The sequence below is a fragment of the Gorilla gorilla genome, chromosome 15 (genome assembly GCF_029281585.2).
Source record: "Gorilla gorilla gorilla isolate KB3781 chromosome 15, NHGRI_mGorGor1-v2.1_pri, whole genome shotgun sequence".
NCBI lineage: Eukaryota > Metazoa > Chordata > Mammalia > Primates > Hominidae > Gorilla > Gorilla gorilla.
In genome coordinates, this window is record NC_073239.2 from 71337290 (window position 1) to 71363256 (window position 25967).

At 40.6% G+C, this 25967-nt stretch overlaps 1 protein-coding gene across 1 annotated transcript; it reads left to right on the top strand.

Annotated features, from left to right (window-relative positions):
• The first annotated feature begins 1949 nt into the window (after positions 1 to 1949).
• On the top strand, positions 1950 to 25260 carry CDKN3 (cyclin dependent kinase inhibitor 3). Its single transcript, XM_004055192.5, has 8 exons — positions 1950 to 2138; positions 4950 to 5032; positions 6590 to 6645; positions 13783 to 13827; positions 16524 to 16746; positions 20942 to 20973; positions 22897 to 23000; positions 25034 to 25260. The coding sequence occupies exons 1-8, from the start codon at positions 2130 to 2132 to the stop codon at positions 25118 to 25120; spliced, it is 639 nt and encodes a 212-aa protein (XP_004055240.1). The 5' UTR covers positions 1950 to 2129; the 3' UTR covers positions 25121 to 25260.
• Positions 25261 to 25967: the final 707 nt, after the last annotated feature.

Consider the following 25967-nt stretch of genomic DNA (forward strand, 5'->3'; position numbering starts at 1 on the left):
ACCTACATTCTCTTGTACACAGTACCATGGCCATTTCTAATATGAAATGGAAACTTACACATCAAAACAATAGCTATAAATATGTGGTGGGTGTGGTCTGTTCCTTAACCCTACTAAGGCCTTCATCTGAGGAAGCAGATCTATATTAAAAGACAGCAGTATTTCCCAAGTAGCCCTTGAGTTCACACAAAAATTTTGTTTTCTAATTTGGCCTTTGATTTGATTTTGTTTTCTAATTTGGCCTGAGATAATCAGCCAATATGGTCACCATATTGAACAGCACAGATCTAAAAGGATTTCCCGAGTATGGAAAATCTCTGTGGGTGTCTAGGATGGTTAATTTTGTGCATCAACTTGACTGGGCCATGGTGCACAGTTATTTGGACAAACATTATTCTGGATGTTTCTGTGAAAGTGTTTTTGGATGAGATTTGCATTAAATTGGGAAACGTTGAGTAAAGCAGACTGCCATCCATAATATGGATGGGCCTCATCCAATCAATCAGTTGACGAGCTGAATACAACAAAAGGCTGACCCTGCCCTGTGCAAGTGGTGATTCCGCCAGTAGACAGCCTTCAGACTTTACATGCAATATTGGCTCTTCTTTGTTCTACAACAGCTTTTGGACTCGAATTACAGCCTTTCCTGAGTCTCCAGCGCACTGGCCTCCCCCCATCAGATTTTGGACTCGCCAAGCTTCCACAAGCACAGGAGCCAATTCCTTAAAATAAATCTGTTTCTATATCCATATATACACATCCTATTCATTCTTTATCTCTGGGCAACCATGACTAACTAATACAGTCTCTAAATCAAACTGTGGTACCTTCTTTACTAAGGAATTCCTTCTAATAGCTCTATACCCATTGGCTTTCACAACATGAATCAGCGTTTGAAATTTCTGCATATTTTTCTCAGATCTGCTCCAGGCGACTTCCTTTCCCATGGCTAGTTAAATGGGGACTGGAGAAGGGGGAGAAATACTCAAACACATTTTTAAAAGATTACAGCTAATTATGTAGACACACTGGCCCTTAGACCTATCTTACCTGGCATTTTATAATTTCCCTTTCACACAATATAATTCAATTCATATTTGGGGGACAGGAATATTGATCTACACTGTAACTTGTCTAGTTTCTGGAATGATAAAGAAAACTTCAAGCATATAAAATATGTTTATACTCTAAATTTTTAGTTTTTTCCCTAGTATTTGTATGTCTAGATATAATTACAAAGTCTATGTGATGTGTTTTTTATGTGACGATCCAATACAGTGCTTCCCCGAGCCCTTAAAAAATAAAAAAAATAAAAATACAACTTAAAGAAACAAAAACTCCCTACCATAGCCGCTACAAGGGAGGCTAAGGCGGGAGGATTGCTTGAGGCCAGGAGTTTGAGGCCAGCCTGGGCAATATAGTAAGACCTCCGTCACAAACACAGAAACTCCCAACCCGGGTTCGAGACCAGCCTGACCAACATGGAGAAACCCCGTCTCTACAAAAAATACAAAAATTAGTCAGGCTTGGTGGCACATCCTTGTAATCCCAGCTATTCGGGAGGGTGAGGCGGAGACTCGCTTGAATCCGGGAGGCGGAGGTGGCGGTGAGCCGAGATCGCGCCATTGTACTCCAGCCTGGGCAACAAAAGCGTACTCCAGCCTGGGCAACAAAAGCGAACTCCGTCTCAAAAAAAAAAAAAAAAATCACCTCCCAACCGTATGGACCACGCTGACATCCTGCCATCAGAAAGCAAAGCTTTCCAGCGTCCCCCAAGCGCTAGGGCCGCCTTCTGACTCTTCCGCCCCGCCTCCGCCCCCTGCACTCTCCCAACTGGCGGGAGGAGGGCGCCCTCCCAGCCAATCAACGGCCCACAGGGCCCGCCTCCCGCGCGTCTTTCAAAGGTCTTCTAGGAACCAATCAGCGATTAGAGGCCGAGTCTTCGGACACCCAAAGGCGGAGTAAGAAACCAGAAGCGGATCTGATTGGTTGCTGGAAGACGCCGCGCCCACCTCACAGAAGGACGAACCAGTGAGCTAAGCTGCGGGGCGCGGGCTCGGCCGGAGCACCGGTGAGTCGCCGGCGCTGCAGAGGGAGTCGGCACTGGTCTCGACGTGGGGCGGCCAGCGATGAAGCCGGTGAGTCGGACGTGCTGGGGCTTGGAGGAGCGAGGCGGCAGGGACGCAAGCGGTCCCGGGGACCCGATCCTGGGTCGGAGGGCAGCCCTAGCCTGGTAGCAGTGCGACTTGCGCCGTAACCGTTCTGCGGGTCGGGGAGGTGACTCTGCCCCGCACGGGCACGAGAGACGAAGGAGCAGGGTCGGTGGCCGACGAAGGAAAGACGGACATTCGCTGTGCACCTGCTGTGGGCTGTCACCTGTCCCCTGCGGGGTCTCATAAGCCTCCCAACCGCCCAGCCAAAGAGGGCCGAGCCTCGTTGTACCGAGGAAACCGAACCGAGGAGCTTGAGTGTCAGCGATGAGTGGGCGCGATACCCCAGCCCCGAAGGGTGGCCGGGCGCTGCCTGCGCCCACAGGGCCTGGCGAAACCTTGAGTACGAATGCCACGCCGCGGCTTGTGGGCGACACCACCGCTGTCACCATGCCCCAGGGCCACCTGGCAATGCTGCTCTTTTCCCGTGACGTTCAGAATCACAGGGCCTGGGGAAGCAGAAACGTCCAGCTCTGTTAGGATTAATAAACCTGGTGAATGGGCCACACAAATTTGAAATATGAATCATCAAAGTTGCTTTAAAGAAAAAACAGATGCAGGCAAGGATCTGAAGATCCCCCACCTAACCCATATTTCCTACTGCCCGGCTTGACAACCTACTGGAAGTCTTTCCTTTGGGTGCAGTTGATTATAATACTTCAGATAGAGCCAAAGCAACAGAAATCCATAGCCTAGGTCCGGGTGGTGGCTCGCGCCTGTAATCCCAACACTTTGGGACGCCAAGGCGGGCGGATCACTTGAGGCCAAGGGTTGGAGACAAGCCTAGCCAACACGGTGAAACCCCGTCTCTACTAAAAATACAAACATTAGCTGAGCGTGGTAGTGCACGCCTGTAGTCCCAGCTACTCGGGAGGCTGAGCCACGCGAATAGCTTGAACCCAAGAGGCAGAGGTTGCAGTGAGCTGATATCACGCCACTGCCCTCCAGCCTGGGCGACAGAGCAAAACCCTATCTCAAGATAAAAGAAAGAAAAAAAAAATCCGTAGCCTAAATTAGCCGTCCTGTGATCTTCTAGTACCAAGACCGTTGTAGAATACAGCTTCAGAGCTAGAAAGGGCATTAGGTGGTTACAATTGCTAATCCCCATGTTGCCATGTGGAGGGACATCAGCTGTCCTTCACTCCTGGCCTCTTTCTCCACCTGTCCCCATTAAGTTATCTGATCCCCGAGTTTGGAAGGAACTGAACACCAGTATCTCAACTTTTTCTTTCCTTCTTTCTTGGGATCTACCTGCCTGCCTGCAGAAGGTGCTTTCTGGTCCACTCTCTGGCACACAGGAGCCCCAGACTGTCCATGGCCCCTGTGACTGGGTGGATACATTTGTCTAATTCTGGGGTGAACAAGGGGCAAGCCCACGTGGCAACAGCTTTAAGCTGCATACTCCATTTGATATACAATAATAAAACTCCATTTCCTTATCTTTCAATTGGTTTCAACTAGGGAGTGAGAAAAGGGTATGGGTTTTGTTCTGTTTTGTTTTTGTTTTTCTTTTTCTTTTGATTCCTTAAAATTTCAACAAGGAGTGTAGAAGTCTTCCATGTCAAAATGCTGCAGGATTAAGTTCCAACTGCTTAGATCAGCATACGAAGTCTATCTCAATCTCTCTAGTCTAGTGATTCATAAAGTTGGAGGCAGGTTATTTCACCTACACCACCCCCACCAAACTACTAGGCCATGTGGGGATGTTTTTTGAGAAAAGGGGTGGGCAAAACTACTTCTTCATCTCCTCTACTCCATCTCTATTTTGATATCACAGTTCCTCAATACACAAGCCCTTGGCTTAACTTCTTTCCTTTCTTTTTTCTTCCTTTTTTTTTTTTTTTTTTTTTTGGCAGAGTCATGCCCTGTCAGCCAGGCTGGAGTGCAGTGGTGTGTTCCTGGCTCACTGCAACCTCTGCCTCCTGGGTTCCAGGGGTTCTCCTGCCTCAGCCTCCCGAGTAGCTGGGATTACAGGCATGTGCCACCACGCCTGGTTAATTTTTGTATTTTTGGTAGAGCCAGGTTTTGCCATGTTAGCCAGGCTGGTCTCAAACTCCTGACCTCAGGTGACCTGCCCACCTTCGCCTCCCAGAGTGCTGAGATTTACAGGCATGAGCCACCGCACCCTCCCTTTCCTATCTTCTTTAAAACCTGCTCTTCCTTCAAAACCCAGCTAAAGCGTTTCCTCTGTGAAGCCTTCTCCAGCTACCTACGTGGTCACTCTCTTCTCTGTTCCACAGTGTATAGTTCTGCTTCCATTTCAGCACTTATATAATACCTTTCTTCTGTAATCTATGCACACATCTGTCTCTCCAGCCATACTGAAGGCAGGCTATTTATCTTATGGATCTTTTGCATCTCCAGTGCTTGGCAAATGAAGGTGGCCAAGAAATATTTGTGAATGAATAAATCTCCTCACTTTATAGTTGAGGAAAATCGAGATCCAGAATCAACTGAAGTGGCTTGTCAGAGAGTATACAGTAAGTGGCAGAACCAAGATCAGAAGCCAGATTTCTTGGTTCCCAATCCAACTCTCTTTCCACTATGCAGTGCTATAATTATTAATAGGAAGGTAAATAGCAGTCATTTATTATTAATATTGCTGATCTCGTTGATATTCTGGATTGATGGCTGAATACATTGCAAATATGAATTCAGTGTGTGTTTAGACAAGGATTAGCTATCCTAAAACTACAAAAAAATTCTTTACAGTTATTTAACATAACATTTCTTTTGAAGCCCAGTTCAATACAAACAAGTGAGTTTGACTCATCAGATGAAGAGCCTATTGAAGATGAACAGACTCCAATTCATATATCATGGTATGTTAGCATTTCTGATCAATGATGAGCTAAAATCACAATCTACATCATAAATGTAAATTTAGTTACATCATAATCTTAGTAGAATATAGTTCACATATTGAAAATGTTAAGGGCTTATCCCCGTCTGATTATATAATTCTAATCATTAAAGGATCTTCTAACTCCATGATTCATTTACTATCTATAATACAGAATAAGACCCTTTTTTTTTTTTTGGCCCGTCTTTATACATTCTAACTCCATGATTCATTTACTATTTATAATATAGAATAAGACCCTTTTTTTTGTTTTTGGCCCTTCTACTAACTTAGTAGAAGGAAGTAAGTAGGAAATAGAGGTAGGATTGAAATGATCTCCCATTTAGTATCAAAATCTACTTATTCTTTTATGACAAAAGAATAATATACCAAATATGAGATGAGATATTTAATCATTTCTCATTAAATCAAATCCTAGGTAATACTTAGAAGTAATGTCACAGTAATGCATCTATCAACAGACTCTGTTTAAGATAAAAGCCACATCAATGCAATAACAAAAAGTTTCTACATAAAATCAGCCTTTTAATCTTGGCAAGTGACTTATGGTTATACCAGATTCTTTACAATGAGCAATCAAATGCTTTCTCTCATCACTGCAAATATAATAGTCTCTCTTCTTAAGAAAGCACTATCCCTACTGTCAGAAGAGAAAGAGTGTCCTAAAGGTCTTTTGTCCTGCTATCAAATAGCATTACTTTCCATTTCCACTTAAAACTCCCATTTAAACACAAAAATTCATCTAATTTTCAAAGTCAGGTGGTATTTAGATGATGCCTCCTGTTTTCCTTTAAATCATCTTCTGACATGCAGACAAGGTGAGCCTCTGTCCCTGAGTACTGCAAAGTGGGAATATGATTTCTTCACATTATTTCTTTTTAACCAAAAACCTGTGGTTTTCATCATATGAAATTATATCTGTTAAGGAAGCTCTATTAAAAAAATCTTAAAACAGTAATGTAGAATAAAATGCTGGGGAGAAAATTGTCCGATAGTCATTTTCCAATTCATTTTCCTAAATCACTAATGCAAATTATCTCAGGTAATATACCACAGGATAACATAAGTACACCGTATACTACCGGTTGGCAATCTAGGCATTATTATCTTTAAGGTAAATTTAAATTAACTTGGTTTTTTGTTTTCTTGTTTTTTGTAGAGACAGGATTTCACCATGTTGCCCAGGCTGGTCTTGAACTCCTGGACTCAAACAGCCTGCCTGCCTTGGCCTCTCTAAGTGCTGGGATCATAGGCATGAGCCACTGCACCCAGCCTAACTTGTCATTTTTAAGACTTAAATAATAACAAAGCAAATAAGTCCCTGTTTTAAAACTTTGTCTATGTTTTTTTTTGTGACCAACATATTGATACTTAACTGTGAATTCTTACTTTGTGACTACTGTAAAACTTTAACACAACTTTATTTGGTGGCAAGCACCCATATTGATTAAACTGAATTTCCATTTATAACTTTTTAAAAACTTAACTAAACATGATAAATTTTTCTTCTTTTCAGGCTACCTTTGTCACGAGTGAATTGTTCTCAGTTTCTCGGTTTATGTGCTCTTCCAGGTGGGTAACACAATAATGGGCTTCCTATCAATATGTATATATTTTTAAATATATTTTTATTGCAGTAGCTTTTGGGGGGACAGGTGGTGTTTGGTTACATGAATAAGTTCTTTAGTGGCAATTTCTGAAATTTTGGTGCACCCATCACCAGAGCAGTATACAATGTACCCAATGTGAAGTCTTTTATCCTTCATCCCCCTTCCACCTGTCCCCACCAGCCCCCGAAGTCCAATGTATCATTCTTATGCCTTTGTGTCCTCAAAGTTTACCTCCTGTTTATGAGTGAGAACATACGATGTTTGGTTTTCCATTCCTGAGTTACTTCACTTAGAATAATAGTCTCCAGTGACCGGGTGCAGTCACTCACACCCGTAATCCCAGCACTTTGGGAGGCCGAGGTGGGCAGATCACGAGGTCAGAAGATCGAGACTATCCTGGACAACATGGTGAAACCCCGTCTCTACTAAAAATACAAAAATTAGCTGGGCATGGTGACACGTGCCTATAGTCCCAGCTACTTGGGAGGCTGAGGTAGGAGAATTGCTTTGACAGGAGGCAGGGGTTGCAGTGAGCCGAGATCGCACCACTGCACTCCAGCCTGGCAACAGAGCGAGACTCTGTCTCAAAAAAAAAAAAAAAAAAAGAATAATAGTCTCCAGTTCCACCCGGGTTGCTGTGAATGCCATTTTGTTCCTTTTCATGGCTGAGTAGTATTCCATGGCATGTGTGTGCGTGTGTGTGTGTGTGTGTGTATGTATATCTCACATTTTCTTTTTTTATTATACTTTACAACCCCACTTTTTGATGGGGATGTTTGTTTTTTTCTTGTAAATTTGTTTAAGTTCCTTGTAGATTCTGGATGTTAGACCTTTGTCAGATGGATAGACGGCAAAAATTTTCTCCCATTCTGTAGGTTGCCTATTCACTCTGATGATAGTTTATTTTGCTGTGCAGAAGCTCTTTAGTTTAATTAAATCCCATTTGTCAATTTTGGCTTTTGTTGCAATTGCCTTTGGTGTTTTAGTCATGAAGTCTTTGCCCATGCCTATGTCCTGAATGGTATTGCCTAGGTTTTCTTCTACAGTTTTTAGAGTTTTAGGTCTTAGGTTTAAGTCTTTAATCCATCCTAAGTTAATTTGTGTGTGAGGTGTAAGGAAGGGGTCCACTTTCAGTTTTCTACATATGGCTAGCCAGTTTTCCCAACACCATTTATTAAATAGGGAATCCTTTCCTAATTGCTTGTTTTTGTCAGTTTTGTCAAAGATCAGATGGTTATAGATGTATGGTGTTATTTCTGAGGCCTCTGTTCTGTTCTATTGGTCTATATATCTGTTTTGGCATGTGTACCGTGCTGTTTTCATTACTATAGCCTTGTAGTATAGTTTGAAGTCAGGTAGCGTGATGCCTCCAGCATTGTTCTTTTTACTTAGGATTGTCTTGGCTATATGGGCTCTTTTTTTGTTCCATATGAAATTTAAAGTAGTTTTTTCTAATTCTGTGAAGAAAGTCAATGGTAGCTTGATGGGGATAGCATTGAATCTATAAATTACTTTGGGCAGTATGGCCATTTTCATGATATTGATTCTTCCTATCCATGAGCATGGAATGTTTTCCCATTTGTTTGTGTTCTCTCTTATTTCCTTGAGCAGTGGTTTGTAGTTCTCCTTAAAGAAATCCTTCACATACCTTGTAAGTTTTACTCCTAGGTATTCTATTATCTTTGTAGCAATTGTGAATGGGAGTTCACTCATGATTTGGCTCTCCGTTTGTCTGTTATTGGTGTATAGGAATGCTTGTGATTTTTGCACATTGATTTTGTATCCTGAGACTTTGCTGAAGTTGCTTATCAGCTTTGGGCTGAGACAATGAGGTTTCTAAATACACAATCATGTCATCTGTAAAAAGAGACAATTTGACTTCCTCTCTTCCTATTTGAATACTCTTTATTTCTTTCTCTTGCCTGATTCCCCTGGCCAGAACTTCCAATACTTTGTTAAATAGGAGTGGTGAGAGAGGGCATTCTTGTCTTATGACGGTTTTCAAAGGGAATGCTTCCAGCTTTTGCCCATTCAGTATGATATTGGCTGTGGGTTTGTCATAAATAGCTCTTATTATTTTCAGATACGTTCCATCAATACCTAGTTTATTGAGTGTTTTTAGCATGAAGGGGTGTTGAATTTTATCAAAGGCCTTTTCCAGATCTACTGAGATAATCATGTGGTTTTTGTCACTGATTCTGTTTATGTGATGGATTACATTTAATGATTTGCATATGTTGAACCAACCTTGCGTCCCAGGGATGAAGCTGACTTGATCGTGGTGGATAAGCTTTTTAATGTGCTGCTGGATTCAGTTTGCCAGTATTTTACTGAGGATTTTCGCATCGATGTTCATCAAGGATATTGACCTGAAATTTTCCTTTTTGTTATGTCTCTGCCAGGTTTTGGTATCAGGATGATGCTGGCCTCATAAAATGAGTTAGGGAGGATTCCCTCTTTTTCTATTGTTTGGAATAGTTTCAGAAGGAATGGTACCAGCTCCTCTTTGCACCTCTGGTAGAATTCAGCTGTGAATCCATCTAGTCCTGGGCTTTTTTTGGTTGGTAGGCTATTAATTACTGCCTCAATTTCAGAACTTGTTATTGGTCTATTCACGGATTCGACTTCTTCCTGGTTTAGTCTTGGGAGGGTGTATGTGTCCAGGAATTTATCCATTTCTTCTAGATTTCTAGTTTATTTTTGTAGAGGTGTTTATAGTATTCTCTGATGGTAGTTTGTATTTCTGTGGGATCAGTGGTGATATCCCCTTTATCATTTTTTATTGTGTCTATTTGATTCTTCTCTCTTTTCTTTATTAGTCCGGCTAGTGGTCTATCTTGTTAATCATTTCAAAAAAAACAGCTCCTAGATTCATTGATTTTTTGAATGGCTTTTTATGTCTCTATCTCCTTCAGTTCTGCTCTGATCTTAGTTAGCTCTTTTTTTTTCTTGAGACAGAGTCTCGCTCTGTCGCCCAGGCTACAGTGCAATGGCACAATCTCGGCTCACTGCAAGCTCCACCTCCCGGGTTCATGCCATTCTCCTGTGTCAGCCTCCCTAGTAGCTGGGACTACAGGCACCCACCACCACACCCAGCTAATTTTTTTGTATTTTTAGTAGAGACGGGGTTTCACCGTGTTAGCCAGGATGGTCTCGATCTCCTGACCTCGTGATCCACCCGCCTTGGCCTCCCAAGGCGCTGGGAGTATAGGCATGAGCCACCGCACCCGGCTTGATCTTAGTTATTTCTTGTCTTCTGCTAGCTTTTGAATTTGTTTGCTCTTGCTTCTCTAGTTCTTTCAATTGTGATGTTAGGGTGTCAATTTTAGATCTTTCCCGCTTTCTCATGTGGGCATTTAGTGCTATAAATTTCCCTCTAAACACTGCAGATTCTGGTACATTGTGTCTCTGTTCTCATTGGTTTCAAATAACTTCTTTTTTTCTGCCTTAATTTACCCAGTAGTCAGGGGCAGGTTGTTCAGTTTCCATGTAGCTGTGCAGTTTTGAGTGAGTTTTTTAATCCTGAATTCTAATTTGATTGCACTGTGGTCTGAGGGACTGTTTGTTATGATTTCTGTTCTTTTGCATTTGCTGAGTAGTGTTTTGCTTCCAATTATGTGGTCAATTTTAGAATAAGTGCGATGTGGTGCTGAGAAGAATGTATATTCTGATGATTTGGGGTGGAGAGTTCTGTAGATGTCAATTAGGTCTGCTTGGTCCAGAGCTGAGTTCAAGTTCTGGATATCCTTGTTAATTTTCTGTCTCGCTGATCTGTCTAATATTGACAGTGGGGTGTTAAAGTCTCCCACTATTACTGTGTGGGAGTCTAAGTCTCTTTGTAGGTCTCTAAGAACTTGCTTTATGAACCTGGGTGCTTTTATGTTGGGTGCATATGTATTTAGGATAGTTAGCTCTTCTTTTGCATTGATCCCTTTATCATTATGTAATCCCCTTCTTTTTCTTTTTTTATCTTTGTTGGTTTAAAGTCTGTTTTATCAGAAACTAGGATTGCAACCCTTGCTTTTTTTTTGCTTTCCATTTGTTTGGTAAATATTTCTCCATCCCTTTATTTTGAGCCTATGTGTGTCTCTGCACGTGAGATGGGTTTCCTGAATACAGCACACCAATGGGTCTTGATTCTATCCAATTTGCCAGTCTGTGTCTTTTAATTGGGGCATTTAGCCCATTTACATTTAAGGTCAACATTGTTATGTGTGAATTTGATCCTGTCATTATGATGCTAGCTGGTTATTTTGCCCATTAGTTGATGCAGTTTCTTCATAGCGTTGATGGTCTTTGCATTTTTGTATGTTTTTGCAGTGGCTCATACCAGTTGTTCCTTTCCAGGTTTAGCGCTTCCTTCAGGAGCTCTTGTAAGGCAGGCCTGGTGGGGACAAAATCCCTCAGCATGTGCTTGTCTGTAAAGGATTTTATTTCTCCTTCACTTAGGAAGCTTAGTTTGGCTGGATATGAAATTCTGGGTTGAAAATTATTTTCTTTAAGAATGTTGAATATTGGCCCCCACTCTCTTCTGGCTTGTAGGGTTTCTGCAGAGAGATCTGCTGTTAATCTGATGGGCTTCCTTTTGTGGGTAACCTAACCTTTCTCTCTGGCTGCTCTTAACATTTTTTTCCTTCATTTCAATCTTGGTGAATCTGATGATTATGTGTGTTGGGGTTGCTCTTCTCGTGGAGTATCTTTGTGGTGTTCTCTGTATTTCCCGAATTTGAATGTTGGCCTGTCTTTCTAGGTTGGATAAGTTCTCCTGGATAATATCCTGAAGTGTGTTTTCCAACTTGGTTCCATTCTCCCCATCACTTTCAGGTACACCAGTCAAACATAGGTTTGGTTGATTCACATAGTCCCATATTTTTGGAGGCCTTGTTCATTCCTTTTAATTCTTTTTTCTCTAATTTTGTCTTCACACTTTATTTCATTAAGTTGGTCTCCAATCTCTGATATCCTTTCTTCTGCTTGATCGGTTCAGCTATTGATACTTGTGTATGTATCACGAAGTTCTCCTGCTGTGTTTTTCAGCTCCATCAGGTCATTTATGTTCTTCTCTAAACTGGTTATCATAGTTAGCAGTTCCTCTAACCTTTTATCAAGTTTCTTAGTTTCCTTGCATTGGGTTAGAACATGCTCCTTTAACTTGGAGGAGTTTGTTATTACCCACCTTCTGGAGCCTACTTCTGTCAGTTCATCAAACTCATTCTCTGTCCAGTTTTGTTCCCTTGCTGGCGAGGAGTTGTGATCCTTTGGAGGAGAAGAGGTGTTCTGGTTTTTGGAATTTTCAGCCTTTTTGCTCTGGTTTTTCCTCATCTTCACGGATTTATCTACGTTTGGTCTTTGATGTTGGTGACTTTTGAATGGGGGTTTCTGCGTGGGCGTCCTTTTCGTTGATGTTGATGCTGTTGCTTTCTGTTTGTTAGTTTTCCTTGTAACAGTCAGGCCCCTCTTCTGCAGGTCTGCTGGAGTTTGCTCGAGGTCCACTCCAGACCCTGTTTTCCTGGGTATCACCAGTGGAGGCTGCAGAACAGCAAAGATTGCTGCCTGCTCCTTCCTCTGGAAGTTTAGTCCCAGAGGGGCACCTGCCGGATGCCAGCTGGAGCTCTCCTGTACAAAGTGTCTGTCGACCCCTGCTGGGAGGTGTCTCCCCGTTAGGAGGCATGGGGTTCAGGGACCCACTTGAGGAGGCAGTCTGTCCGTTAGCAAAGCTCGAGCACTGTGCTGGGAGATCTGTTGCTCTCTTCGGAGCCAGCAGGCAGAAATGTTTAAGTCTGCTGAAGCTATGCCCACAGCCATCCCTTCTGCCAGGTGCTCTCTCCTAGGGAGAAGGGAGTTTATCTATAAGCCCCTGACTGGAGCTGCTGCCTTTCTTTCAGAGATGCCCTGCCCAAAGTGGAGGAATCTAGAGAGGCAGTCTGGCTCCCGTGGCTTTTCCACACTGTGGTGGGTTCCGCACCCAGTTCAAACTTCCGACTGGCTTTGTTTACACTGTGAGGGGAAAACTGCCCACTCAAGCCTCAATAATGGTGGATGCCCCTCCCCCCACCAAGCTGGAACATCCCAGGTTGACTTCAGACTGCTGTGCTGGCAGTGAGAATTTCAAGCCAGTGGATCTTAGCTTGTTGGGCTCCGTTGGGGGTGGGATCCACAGAGCAAGACCACTCAGCTCCCTGGCTTCAGCCCCCTTTCCAGGGGAGTGAATGGTTCTGTCTTGCTGGCATTCCAAGTACCACTCAGTTGGAAATGCAGAAATCACCCGTCTTCTTTCTGCATTGGTCTTGCTGGGAGCTGCAGACCAGAGCTGTTCCTATTCAGCCATCTTGCCCGGGAATCCCACATTTTCTTTATCTACTCATTAATTGATGGGCATTTGGGCTGGTTTTACATTTTTGCAGTTGGAAATTATGTTGCTGTAAACATGTGTGTGCAAGTGTCTTTTTCATATAATGACTTCTTTTCCTCTGGGTATATACCTAGTTGTAGGATTGCTGGTCAAATGGTAGTTCTACTTTTAGTTCTTTAAGGCATCTCCACACTGTTTTCCATAGTGGTTGTACTAGTTTACATTTCCACCAGCAGTGTAAAAGTGTTCCCTTTTCACCACATCTGTGCCAACAATATATTTAGAACAAGTATTTGGTCAACTAACACATCATTCTCTATACTGGGCAATAAGTAAATTTCACAGACCATCAGCACTGGGGAACACACTTTGCGAAGCCCTCATGGTGGACTATAGTTAAAGGAACATAGATTTACCTTTCAGCCCTTCCAGATCTGCAGTCACAGCCCTACACTTGTACTTTGCCAATCTTAATAAAGCTTAAAGCCTGGAGTACAAATGAGGCTGAGGACTACAACCAGGTACTTGTTACAGAAGAAACACAGAATACAGAATCCTTGATTAGGATGAATCCCTGTAATTATATTCCTAGAAATATAAGAAATTGAAATTCATATTCAAAATATAATTGAAACATATAAATGATTATGTGAAATGAATTTATAAAGTAGCTATATAAGTGTTTAAACATACCTGTTACATATGACGAAAAACTGACTTTTTTACTTGCTTTATTATTACTTATAGGTTGTAAATTTAAAGATGTTAGAAGAAATGTCCAAAAAGATACAGGTAGGTGTAATATCACGCAACCACACTCATGGGTTTTTTAAATAAATAGCATTGAAAATCTCTCTGTCAAAAAGAACAAATCAGTTTATTTTTAATATAGCAATAAGTTTTCAATATTGTGTGAAGTTCCAAACTATAGACTTATTCTGATATGTAAAGAGGTATTTGTGAAGACCATCATTTACCTAACCATGGAGTTGCTTTTCACTGATTGTTGTAGTTATATTATACATATAAACTACATTTGAGGTTAGAATGTAGAAGTTGGCATGAAAAAAAGTATGCAAATAGAAAACTGACATATTGCTCCCCCCAGGTCTTTACTGTTCCTTGCAGACTTGACTGTGGTAGTAGAAATTAAACATGAGCTGGGAACTCCAAGTTAGCAGTGAAATTGTGAATCCTGGATGGAAAATTTTGAGAGCCAGCATCTAGATGGAAAAGACAGAATGGGAACTGGTTGTTGCATGCTCAAGGATGTTCATACCATTATAGCCACAAGTCTAATAATCCTCATAATCTGCCCCAATTTGGAATTTACATATTGCATGATACTAACAAATGTGGATTTTCAAAAGATTTTATTCTGATTGGCCTGGAATGTCTCAAACCTACTAGTCCTACCAATATCCTTATAGTATGGCAAATTAAAATGTATATATTGCTTGATTCTAACCAGTATAGATTTTCTGAATCTTAAAAACTTTTCGTGGTTATTCTAGAACATCAGTTTGCTAATGTACTTTTAAAAATTTATTCCTGGTCAGGTGCAGTGGTTCACACCTGTAATCCCAGCATTTTGGTAGGCCGAGGCGGGTTGATCGCTTGAGCTCAGGAGTTCGAGACCAGCCTGGGCAACAAGGCAAAACCCTGTCTCTGCAAAAAATACAAAAATTAACTGGGCATGATGGCGCGTGCTTGTAGTCCCAGCAACTTGGGAGGCTGAGATGGGAGGATCACTTGAGCCCAGGAGGTCAAAGCTGCAGTGAGCTGAGATGGTGCCGAGATCACAAGGTCTTGCTCTGTCACCCAGGCTGGAGTGCAATGAGCTGAGATTGCATTACTGCACTCCAACCTGGTGGCAGAGCAAGACCCTGCCTCAAAAAAAACAAAAAGGATTCCTTACCTACCAAAAAAAGACTTAAAGACAGTAATAGATAGTTGACCCTTGTAGTATTTATAAAACTTTTCTGCTTTAGACACACCCACCATGCTAGGAAATTTCTATTTGGGGAACATTTAGGTCATAAGCAAAATATATGTAATTTAAATCATTGGTTCAAAGTCAGTCTTGTACATTTTGGAATGTCATATTCATTTAGCATTTTCTATAAAAACAGTTTCCAATTTTTTTCAAAAAACTTTTTGTTTTCTGCAATGAAATCTTAAATGGAATCCAGTACATAAAACAGGTCAATATGTTTGATTGGAGACCTAGAATCTCCCTGCAGCAGTTCCTGAGATACTTTCTTAGCCCTTTCTCAGAAAGTTGGAAAATCGCTGGATAATAAAAATTACCAAATGTGTACAAAAGGCAAATAGATGTATAGTACTGTACATCTCAGGGATTAGTTCATGAGAAGGTACTTTGTACTTAAATAGCTACATGTCCTTGGATTTAAGGGACAGGGAGAGGGCTGGAGTTGGGAGCACTTAGATCATCCAGAGTTATTTATTTTAAACCAAATGCTCAATAGTTAATATTGCCATAAAGAAGTCCTAGTGTATAGAATGCCTATAGTATTCATATCATTATAATGAGAACAGCTAGGTCACAGAAGTTTAATACAGGTAATGTTTTATTTACTGGCGACCTAGTCTATAAAATTAAATACACAAGGATGTGTTACAGTGCAGATATGAGGGAGAATACTAGCACTCTGACACCATGGCCATGCTGGAGATTTTATATACAATACTCAGAGTCAAGCAGACAGCTAAGTGATGAAGTAGCAGACATGGTTGATTTTGTGAGAAAAAGAAAAAAAGTGCTATCATCCTTAATTGAACATAGATCTATCATACCTTAATTGATAGCACTTTTTTACTTTTTCTCACAAAATCAACCATATTTGCTACTCAATTTAAAGTGTTTTAAGAGTTATTTTATGCCAGGCATGGTGGCTCATGCCTGTAATCCCAGCACTTTGGGAGGCAGAGGCAGGCAGATCACCTGAGGTCGGGAGTTCAAGACCAGCCTGACCAACATGGTGAAACCCCATCTCTACTAAAAATACAAAATTAGCTGGGCATGGTGACACATGATTGTAATCCCAGCTACTTGAGAGGCTGAGGCAGGAGAATCACTTGAACCTGGGAGGCAGAGGTTGCAGTGAGCTGAGATCGTGCCATTGCACTCCGGCCTGGCGACAGAGCAAGACTCCATCTCAAAAAGAAAAAAAAAAAAAAAGAGGGGGGGTTATTTTAAAGCAGTATTCATTGCAAAAAAAATTTTTTTGCAAGAACAGCAATTGAATTATTTTGAAATTCAGTAAAAGGCATTTTGACTTGTAATATGAGGTTTAATCCTAGACACCTTTTGATTCAGACATATCAATAGGCACTTCAGATTTATAGATTGTCATTTGGTATTAGTTTGGCTTAAGAAACTTAACTTCATATTCTCCCTCTTGATGGTATTTAAATGTGTGATGTTTTCTATGTGTGTGTGTCTGTGTATCCTGGTCTATTGGCAGAAGAACTAAAGAGCTGTGGTATACAAGACGTATTTGTTTTCTGCACCAGAGGGGAACTGTCAAAATATAGAGTCCCAAACCTTCTGGATCTCTACCAGCAATGTGGAATTATCACCCATCATCACCCAATCGCAGATGGAGGGACTCCTGACATAGCCAGCTGCTGTGAAATAATGGAAGAGCTTACAATCTGCCTTAAAAATTACCGAAAAACCTTAATACAGTACGTTCTTCTTTTCTCCATACACTACGTGAGAAATGTCTCAGTCAAAATGATTTCTGGAATTATGGTAGCCCTATTCAGTTATTACCTATTTCATTGTTGTAAGGATTAAAAAGTACTAGAAAAGCACTGGCACAATGTCTGGTACAGGGTAAGTAGTCAAATATGTGCTGTTATTACTTTTCAAGAGTAGGGACAATAAATGAGTAGATTTGGAAATTATTAGAACAAGGTTACAAGCTTTTTTTTTTTTATTTCTTTCCTTTAGTCTTAGACCTTTAGTTGCAATTTTGGGACCCTCCTTTCCCCTCCTCACCATCACTGCCTCACTTATTAGCTTTTCAATTGCTTAGTTGCTTTCAATAGCAAGAAAATCAATTTTTTGGCCAGGTGCAGTGGCTCGCGCCTGTAATCCCAGTATTTTGGGAGACTGTGGTGGGTGGCTCACTTGAGCTCAGGAGTTCAAGACCAGCCTGGGCAACATGGCAAAACCCCATCTCTGCAAAAAATATACAAAAGAACATGCCAGGCATGGTGGTACGTGCCTGTAGTCCCAGCTACTCAGGAGGATGAGGTGGGGGAACTGCTTGAGCCTGGGAGACAGAGGTTGCAGTGAGCCAAGATGACAGTACTGCACTCCAGCCTGGGTGACAGGGAGACCCCATCTGAAAATAAAAAAAAAAAAAAAAAAAAAAAGAATAAAGAAAGTTGATTTTTTCAAAATTAGCTACCAAAAAAGTTACCTCTAAGTAATAAGCAATCCTAAAAATATGACTTGAAAATTACATTTGATGATATGACTCTGCTAACAGATTGAAAGAGGGCCTCTTATTGTGTGTCAGTGGCTATAAAAACGCAAGCTGCTGGTGTGAAAGTTTAAAACAAAAGAAGATGGGTTAAGGAAAGGGGACAAAATGAGGAGGAAAGAAAAGCAGCTTGGAGGAAGGCCGGAGAGAGTGACAATGGGCAGTAGATAGTAGCATGGCAAAGATTCAAAGGGGCGATGTGGATAAAAAACAAGAGATGCTCTGCCAGAAGTAAAACACACAAAGCAACAGAGAGCCAGCCATGGGGAGGAAACTGGCCTTTGCTGTGCATAATGTATATTTCATATTCTAATAACCTGCTTAATCCTTTCTGGAATAAGGTAGGGTATTAAATAGTTCACGACCTCAAAAGCCCCAAGTTCCTTAAGGGCATTGCTTTGAGCTAGAAGTGTAGAAATTATATCAAATAGCCATGAGGTTCTCAGGGCACCTAGTCATAGGACAAGCCCAGCCAAGTTCTCCTCTTAAACCTATAGCCCAGGGGCCTCATGCCAACACTGTCAGTTCTGAAGGCAAACCAACTAGTACGAGGGTCTTTGGGGACACACACCTGTTTGTGGCCAAACTGAACTCTGACATACAGAGAAATATAATTTGCAGAATATGCAGTAAAGAACTAGAAGCCGTTCTACATCCTATTGTTTCCCATCTTCCTCTATGGAAAAAGCATAGTCACTTAACCAGTACTAATTATAAAAGCTAAATTTCAAATAGATCCAGTTGTTGATGTGAAAGTTTCTGATACATATAGGTAAAATAGTATTAGACAGTTAAATGTAGCTGGGGGAAAATATTTTCCAACATAGGGCCCTATTTTTCAAACCATTTTGAGATTTTTTTTTTTTCAAATAAATTTTTGAAAGCAGCCTCTACTGAAAAGTTTCCAGAAATCAAACTAGCTCTGTTTAGTGAAGTGAAGCTTAACAAATTCTACTCTAGCTGGTTCTGGCAACCCAAATGCTCTGATGTTTGTGCAGAGTACAAACAGGATAGACAGTAGATGGGTGACTTTGCATATGCTGAATGTTTCAGTCTCCCATAAAATAAAGCATCTGACAACTGGCATTTTTCATTGTCCTAGAGCTTTCGAAGGTGTCCTACAGTGACTAGTTTATTTTCTATCCATTCTGCCATCTTTGAGGACCCACACTTCTAGACAGCTATAGAGCTTATCCTTCAGCAACAGGATCTGGTAAACCTTTTTCACTGTCCTGTTGTCTGCCAGTGCTGTCTCACTGGTTCTGCCTGGACATTTGCAGCCCTTTATAAAATTAGTGAACAACACTGCTTGCCTACTGTATTTTGTAGTTTCTTGGGGCTATTGTAACAAAATACCACAAACCAGGTAGGTGAAAACAACAGAAATTTCTTCTTTCCCATTTCTAGAGGATGTAAGTCCAAAATTAAGATGAGAGCAGAGCCATGCCCCCTGAGACTGAGGAGAGTCCTTCCATGCCTCTTCCTAGCTTCTGGTGGTGGCCGTCAATCCATGGCAGGCCTTGGCTTGCAGCCGAATCCCTCCAGTCTGCCTCTGTCATCACACGCTTCCTCGGATGTCTGTGTCTTTGCATGGTGTTGTCCTTGTGTAAGGACACTAGTCATCTAGGATGAGGGCCTGCTCTAATTCGTCTTAACTTGAATATACCTGCAAAGACTCAAATTCTGAATAAGGTCCCACTCACAGGTACAGGATAAGGACTTCAGCATGTCTTTTGGGGGGACATAATTCAACCAGTAACACCTACCATGTACCACACGCCGAGACTGCCAAAGGAGGCATAGTCCCCACCTTCGAGGAACCTATAACTAACACTACCATTTAACTGCAATAAGACAGGAGAGGCAGCACACAGGAGAATGATCCTTTCTGTAGGAGCACAAAGGCATTTTAGGAAATGAAATTTGAGGTTTTAAAAGATGAGTAGGAATTCATCAAATAGAAGAAAAAAGATGAAAATAGCAAAAGGTATAAAATAGTATTAATCTTGCAAAAAGACACTGAAGTGTTCTAACCTGATCTTTTTTTTTTTTTTTTTTTAGTAAGGCAGCTGTCTCTCTCTGTCACCCAGGCTGGAGTGCAGTGGCACTGTCATAGCTCACTGTAGCCTTGAACTGCCGGGCTCAAGCGATCCTCCCACCTCAGGCTCCCGAGTAGCTAGGACTTCAGGTGTGCGACACCGTGCCAGCCTTTTTTTTTTCTTTTTGTAGAGACAGGGTCTCACTTTATTGCCAAAGCTGGTCTTAAACTACTGGACTCAAGCAGTCCTCCCACCTTGGCCTCCCAAAGTGCTGGGATTACAGGCCTGAGCCATCATGCCCAGCCTCTACCTTTATATGGTAGATCCAGATCTCTGAAACAGGCCTATGTCTGGAACACTTTGTGGAAAGCAAGTTCATGAGTAAGACTAGGGGTCAGTACCTATTCAGTCCTCTATTTCACATCCTAAAGCAAAATATATATCTACAGCTTTACCTACAATACAATACAATACAGTAATTGATGTCCATAACGATAAGTCATCCACACTAAATTAGGCTCAGTATACCCTCTAAGTACATTAGGAAGCATGTAGTACATTTTTTAGGATCTTTGAAAATGACTTAAATGAATAGTTTTGCTACTGAGGATTAATCTCCATTTTTCTGGAAAATCCAGTTATACAAAACTGCTAATTTCTTTACAGTGCTAGATAACAGCAGCTAATGTTCATTTACTTCTTACTCTGCGCAAAGCTGTGTTCTAAGTCCTTGGCAAATGCTCACTCATTTGTGAGCCTCATTTAATCCTCACTCTGATGTACATACTATTGCTATCACCATTTTAAAGGTGAAAAGGCTGAGTCCCAGAGAGATTAAATAACTTGCTTAGCTTTACACATCTAATAAGTGGCAGAGCCAGGACTGAAGCCCAGGCAGTGGTGCTCCAGAGCCCATGCTCCAGACTTCGGTGATACCCTATCTCTGGACTCCTTTAGATACATGAACAGTTATTATCTACATGGCATTTGTCCAGTAACCACTCAGATTTTGTTTAGACAGAGGAATAATCAAAGTGACAGTTGGTAAAAGTCTGATTTCTATCTATTGGTAACATACTCCATTTCTCAGATGTGGATCTTGGAGCCTAAAGAGGTCAATAAGAAGACTCTGCCTATCTTGACGCTTAGAGGTGTTCAGAATTCCTCCCAACAAAGAAATAAGCACACCTTGCTCTCAGTTGATTAAATCAAAAATATTTATTAATCTTCGTGTGCAAGGCACTGTGCTAGACATTAGAGTTGTAAATAGAAGGCAGAAAGAGCAAGTCTTTAGTTGTAACTAGGGATGGAATGAAGTGTACAAACTTCAAAACTGTATTTCCCTTTCAGCTGCTATGGAGGACTTGGGAGATCTTGTCTTGGTAAGAAATATATTTCTATTATTTTTTTAACCACAAAATAGACAAACTTCTGTTTCCAGACCATATGTTCATTTTGTATTAAAATGGAACCAACCAAAATATAAGTTTGCTAAGACTCAAAGGATTACTTAAGGCCCTAAACATGGTGTTCCCTGGAAAGCTTGGGTGGGAGTGGGAGGTATTTTCAGCATTGTTCTGGAGGATTCTGGCAAAACATCATTTACAAGTCTTAACACCTGCATTCTTATTTTTTAACATTTTTTGATGTTCTTCCTGTGGAGGTGTTATAATAGAGTAACTTCCAAATAGTTTCCATGGGTAACTATTTATGAATACCAAAGTTAATTACTATATGTTAATTTAAAAATTTTTTTAATGTACTAGGAAAAACAAAAAGAGTTCATGAAATGCCACACTGGAGTAGTAGTTATTTTTTTAGTGTTGGATGATATCAAAATTGAAAGCTTTTGTGTTTCAAAGAATACTATCAAAATGACAAGACTGCCCACAGAATGGGAAAAAATATTTGCAATCTATATATTTGATAAGGGATTTGTATCCAGAATATTAAAAGAACTCTTACAACTCAGTAATAAAGATAGGCCGGGCGTCGTGGCTCATGCCTGTAATCTCAGCACTTTGGGAGGCCAAGGCAGAAAGATCACCTGAGTTTAGGAGTTTGAGAACAGCATGAGCAACATGGTGAAACACCATCTCTACAAGAAATACAAAAATTAGCCAGGCATAGTGGTGCGTGCCTGTAGTCCCAGCTCCTTGTGGGGCTGAGGCTGGAGGACTGCCTGGGCCCAGGAGGTCAAGGCACCAGTGAACCGAGTTTACACCACTGCACTCCAGCCTAGATGACAAAGTGAGATCCTCTCTCTCAAAAGAAAAAATAATAATAACAATAATAAACAAACAACATAATTGAAAAATGGGCAAAGTATCCGAATAAACCTTTCTACATGCAAGATACACATATAGTCAATAAGCACATGAAAAGATGCTCAACGTCATTAGTCATCAGGAAATGCAAATCAGAACCACAGTGGATACCACTTGACACCAATTAGGAAGGGTATTATAAAAAACATGAAAAATAACAAGTATTGGCAAGGATGTAGAGAAATTCGAACCCTCATACACTGTTGGTGGGGATGTAAAATGGTGCAGCTGCTTTGGAAAATAGTCTAGCAGTAGTTCCTCAAGCAAGTAAACATTAACATATGACCCAGCAATTTCACTCCAAAGTATATACCCAAAGACTTGTATACAAATGTTTATAGCAGCATTAATCATAATAGCCAAAAAATGGAAACAGCCTAAATGTCCATCAGTTGACGAACGGATAAACACAATGTGGCATATCCATACAATGGAATATTATTTGATCATAAAAAGGAATTAAATACAGACATATGCTACAGTATGTATGAACCCTGAACACATTATGCTAAGAGAAGTCAGACACACACAAAAAAATATTGTATGTTTCCGTTTATGTGATTGCTCAGAATAGGCAGATCTACAGAGACAAAGTACACTAGTGGTTGCCTATGGCAGGGGTTGATGGGGAATAGAGGATGACAGCAAAAGGGTACACTTCTTTCTAAGGTGATGAAGTGCTTTAAAATTGACTGTGGTGATGGTTGCACATATCTGTAAATATACTAAATCACTGAATGGATGAACACTTTAAATGGATGAAAGAATGAAGCCAGTGTTAAACTTTAATTCAACCATACGGTCATTTAAGATCATAATTTAACTGTGAAAAACACACACTAAAAGTCTCAGTCTTTTAATTCATTTGGAACAATTACACCAGTCTTCTGTATCAACAGAAGTCTTATTAAATATAAAATGCTCTACCCTGTCACTAGTTATTTAATAACATATTATTTTTCTGTCATGTTCCATTAGTAGCTGCTTGTCTCCTACTATACCTGTCTGACACAATATCACCACAGCAAGCCATAGACAGCCTGCGAGACCTAAGAGGATCCGGGGCAATACAGACCATCAAGGTGAGGAGGTGGGCGGTGCTTGCTTGGTTGTGGTTGGGGTCGTTGTTACAAATACAGATTCATGTGTAACCAAAAGGTTACATATGAAAATCAAAAAGGGCAGTGAAATGAAAATCCAAAGCACTCTGTTATTCAAATACCACTTGCTTATGCTTTTAGTTTTTAAAAATTTACACGTAAATATAATCCAGGTAGTCTAAAAAAGCACACAGGATTTCAAACAAGATAATGAAAATTTGAACTTCCTGGTTTACTTTTCCGGGATCTACCTACTTCTCAGTTTTTGCCCCAGTCCGTTTTGGGAATGGATCCTGTCACCTAGAACAATGAGATGGTTATTATTAATACAAACTTGGTACGTTCTTGGGTAGATTCTTGACCAAAAAAAATCTATGGAAGATCCTGTTATATCACCAAAACATTTAATAAAGACAGATGAATGACTATAATACAAAAAATGGAAAGCAGTGCTAATTATCCTTTGCAGTAGATAACTGGGGACATCTTCCACATGTACATTCCCCTAACACTTCAAAACACTGCACTAGCAATGCCAAGGATATTGCATTAATCATGTTACTGAAAAGATTCTGCAGATTTCACTTCATTTTGTAGATCTGTAAAGCTAATGTGCCTTCTTTTCAGAAGCGTGCCCTCTCAGCATTAGAATCCGCTCATCAGAGGAGTGGGCACCAAAGAATCCTGGCCGTTAGGCAGCTCCCTAGACTTGAGAGCCCATCTTCCCAGGGTTGGAGGTCTAATCCAGTGTCATTAACAGTGAATTATCATAATTACTGATAAATTCACCAAGCAACCTGATTCTTAGGGCTTAAATAAGGTCATTAACGGGACAATCCATACAGGATCCACTCCACTGTACAGGTCTGAAACAGACAACTCTCTTTATGTTAAAATCAAACGATGCGGCCAGGCGCGGTGGCTCATGCCTATATCCTAGCACTTTGGGAGGCTGAGCTGGGTGGATCACTTAAGGCCAGGAGTTGGAGACCAGCCTGGCCAACATAACGAAACCTTGTCCCTACTAAAAATACAAAAATTAGCCAGGGTGGTTGTGTGTGCCTGTAGTCCCAGCTACTTGGGAGCCTGAGGCACAAGAATCGCTTGAACCTGGGAGGCAGAGATTGCAGTGAACCGAGATCACACCACTGCACTCCAGCCTGGGCGACAAAGTGAGACCCTGTCTCAAAAAAAAAAAAAATGATGCTTCAAATCCAAAAAGTTCGCCTCTCTTCTCTTGAAAACAAAATACATGGCCATGGCCAGATGTATATATGAATATCCATATGTTTTACATCTTTAACATTGCGGATAATTAAGTCCACATTACTACAGACTCAGTTTATCACCTCAGCATTCTGTGGCAAACAGGCTTGCTGGTGTTAGCAATGCAGTGTCCACATCTCAATAAGGATATGAAATGAGATGATTGGCAGAGTAAGAATATCTTTTGGGAAGCTATTAAAACTCCAAATAAATTATTTAAAGCTTTTATTTTGCTTATCTGCTGAGATTAGCAATAGTTTGTTTTTAAAAAATATTGTCTATGAAAATTATCCCTAGTGCATTATGTCATCACAAAAAAGCAGAAGACTAGGGCTTCTATAAATTGAGAAATGGATTTTGTTAAATATACCAGTTACTTGCTACAGAAAGTGCTCTGTCCTTCTTACCGGGGGGAAAAATGTTAGCAAAAATAATGCCATTATGTACTGTTTTAATCTTATTTGGTCCTGTAAGTAAAGAGAGAAAGGATTTTAGACTTAAAACATATCCATCTACATTTCATTTCACCTTCTGATTTTTAGAGACTTGTAGAACAATAGTTTTTCACACTATATGGCTTTACTAAAAGATAAAACTTCCCCATGATGCAAATGCTTCCTTACCCAAAAAGATGTAGAATTGTGCTTAGCAAGTATTTTTTTTTTTTATTCCCGATACCTGCTAATATTGTGCCCACACTGATAACTAGTTTTCTACAGTGTATTCCAATGTATCTTTACTTTTTTCAGCAATACAATTATCTTCATGAGTTTCGGGACAAATTAGCTGCACATCTATCATCAAGAGATTCACAATCAAGATCTGTATCAAGATAAAGGAATTCAAATAGCATATATATGACCATGTCTGAAACGTCAGTTCTCTAGCATAATTTGTATTGAAATGAAACCACCAGTGTTATCAACTTGAATGTAAATGTACATGTGCAGATATTCCTAAAGTTTTATTGACAAAACTCGTTGTGTCTTTCATTTCTTATAGGAATAGGAAAATTGGGATAGGAAAACTGGTATGCAATTTTCCTTTTAGAAATGAATTGGTTGTTCTGGTATATTTTACCTGGAGGTAATGCTGAAAACATGCATTTGGAAAAATATTTGAATGCCTATTTTTAAATACTTAGTACTGCACTTTTACTTCATTTTACTGTTTGTAACCACTGGGTAGCATATGACAAAGTAGTAAGTATGAGAATTGGTATGAGTGCCCAAACTTACTTTTAAATGATGTCCCCCTCCGTCTCTATTCCTCCCAAAACTTCTTCCACTTTTTACTTCATAGACCTCCGGAACTGAAAAGGATCCTGTGAGTCTTCCACTCGCCCCCTCCCAGTACTGGATCAGCCCCAAGGGTGTTTATTCACTTTGTGCTGGAACATTTTCAGAGACGAGGAATTCACTGGTTCAGACAGCTGCTCCACCTTTTTTCCGCCCTAGGAACTACACGGAATGAGCTTAATCCTTTCACATTTAATTTCATAAAGAATTTAGCTACAGATTAACAATTTCCAACTCTCTCACTCTTTCACTTCCCCCTATACTATGAAACCTATCTTTTTTCATCTTTAAATTCAACTTTGAGTTACCCAAAACAGTCATTTGGGCTGTAGACAAGGATCACACACAATGTGTCAAACAAACACACTTGTTTTAACAGTCAGTG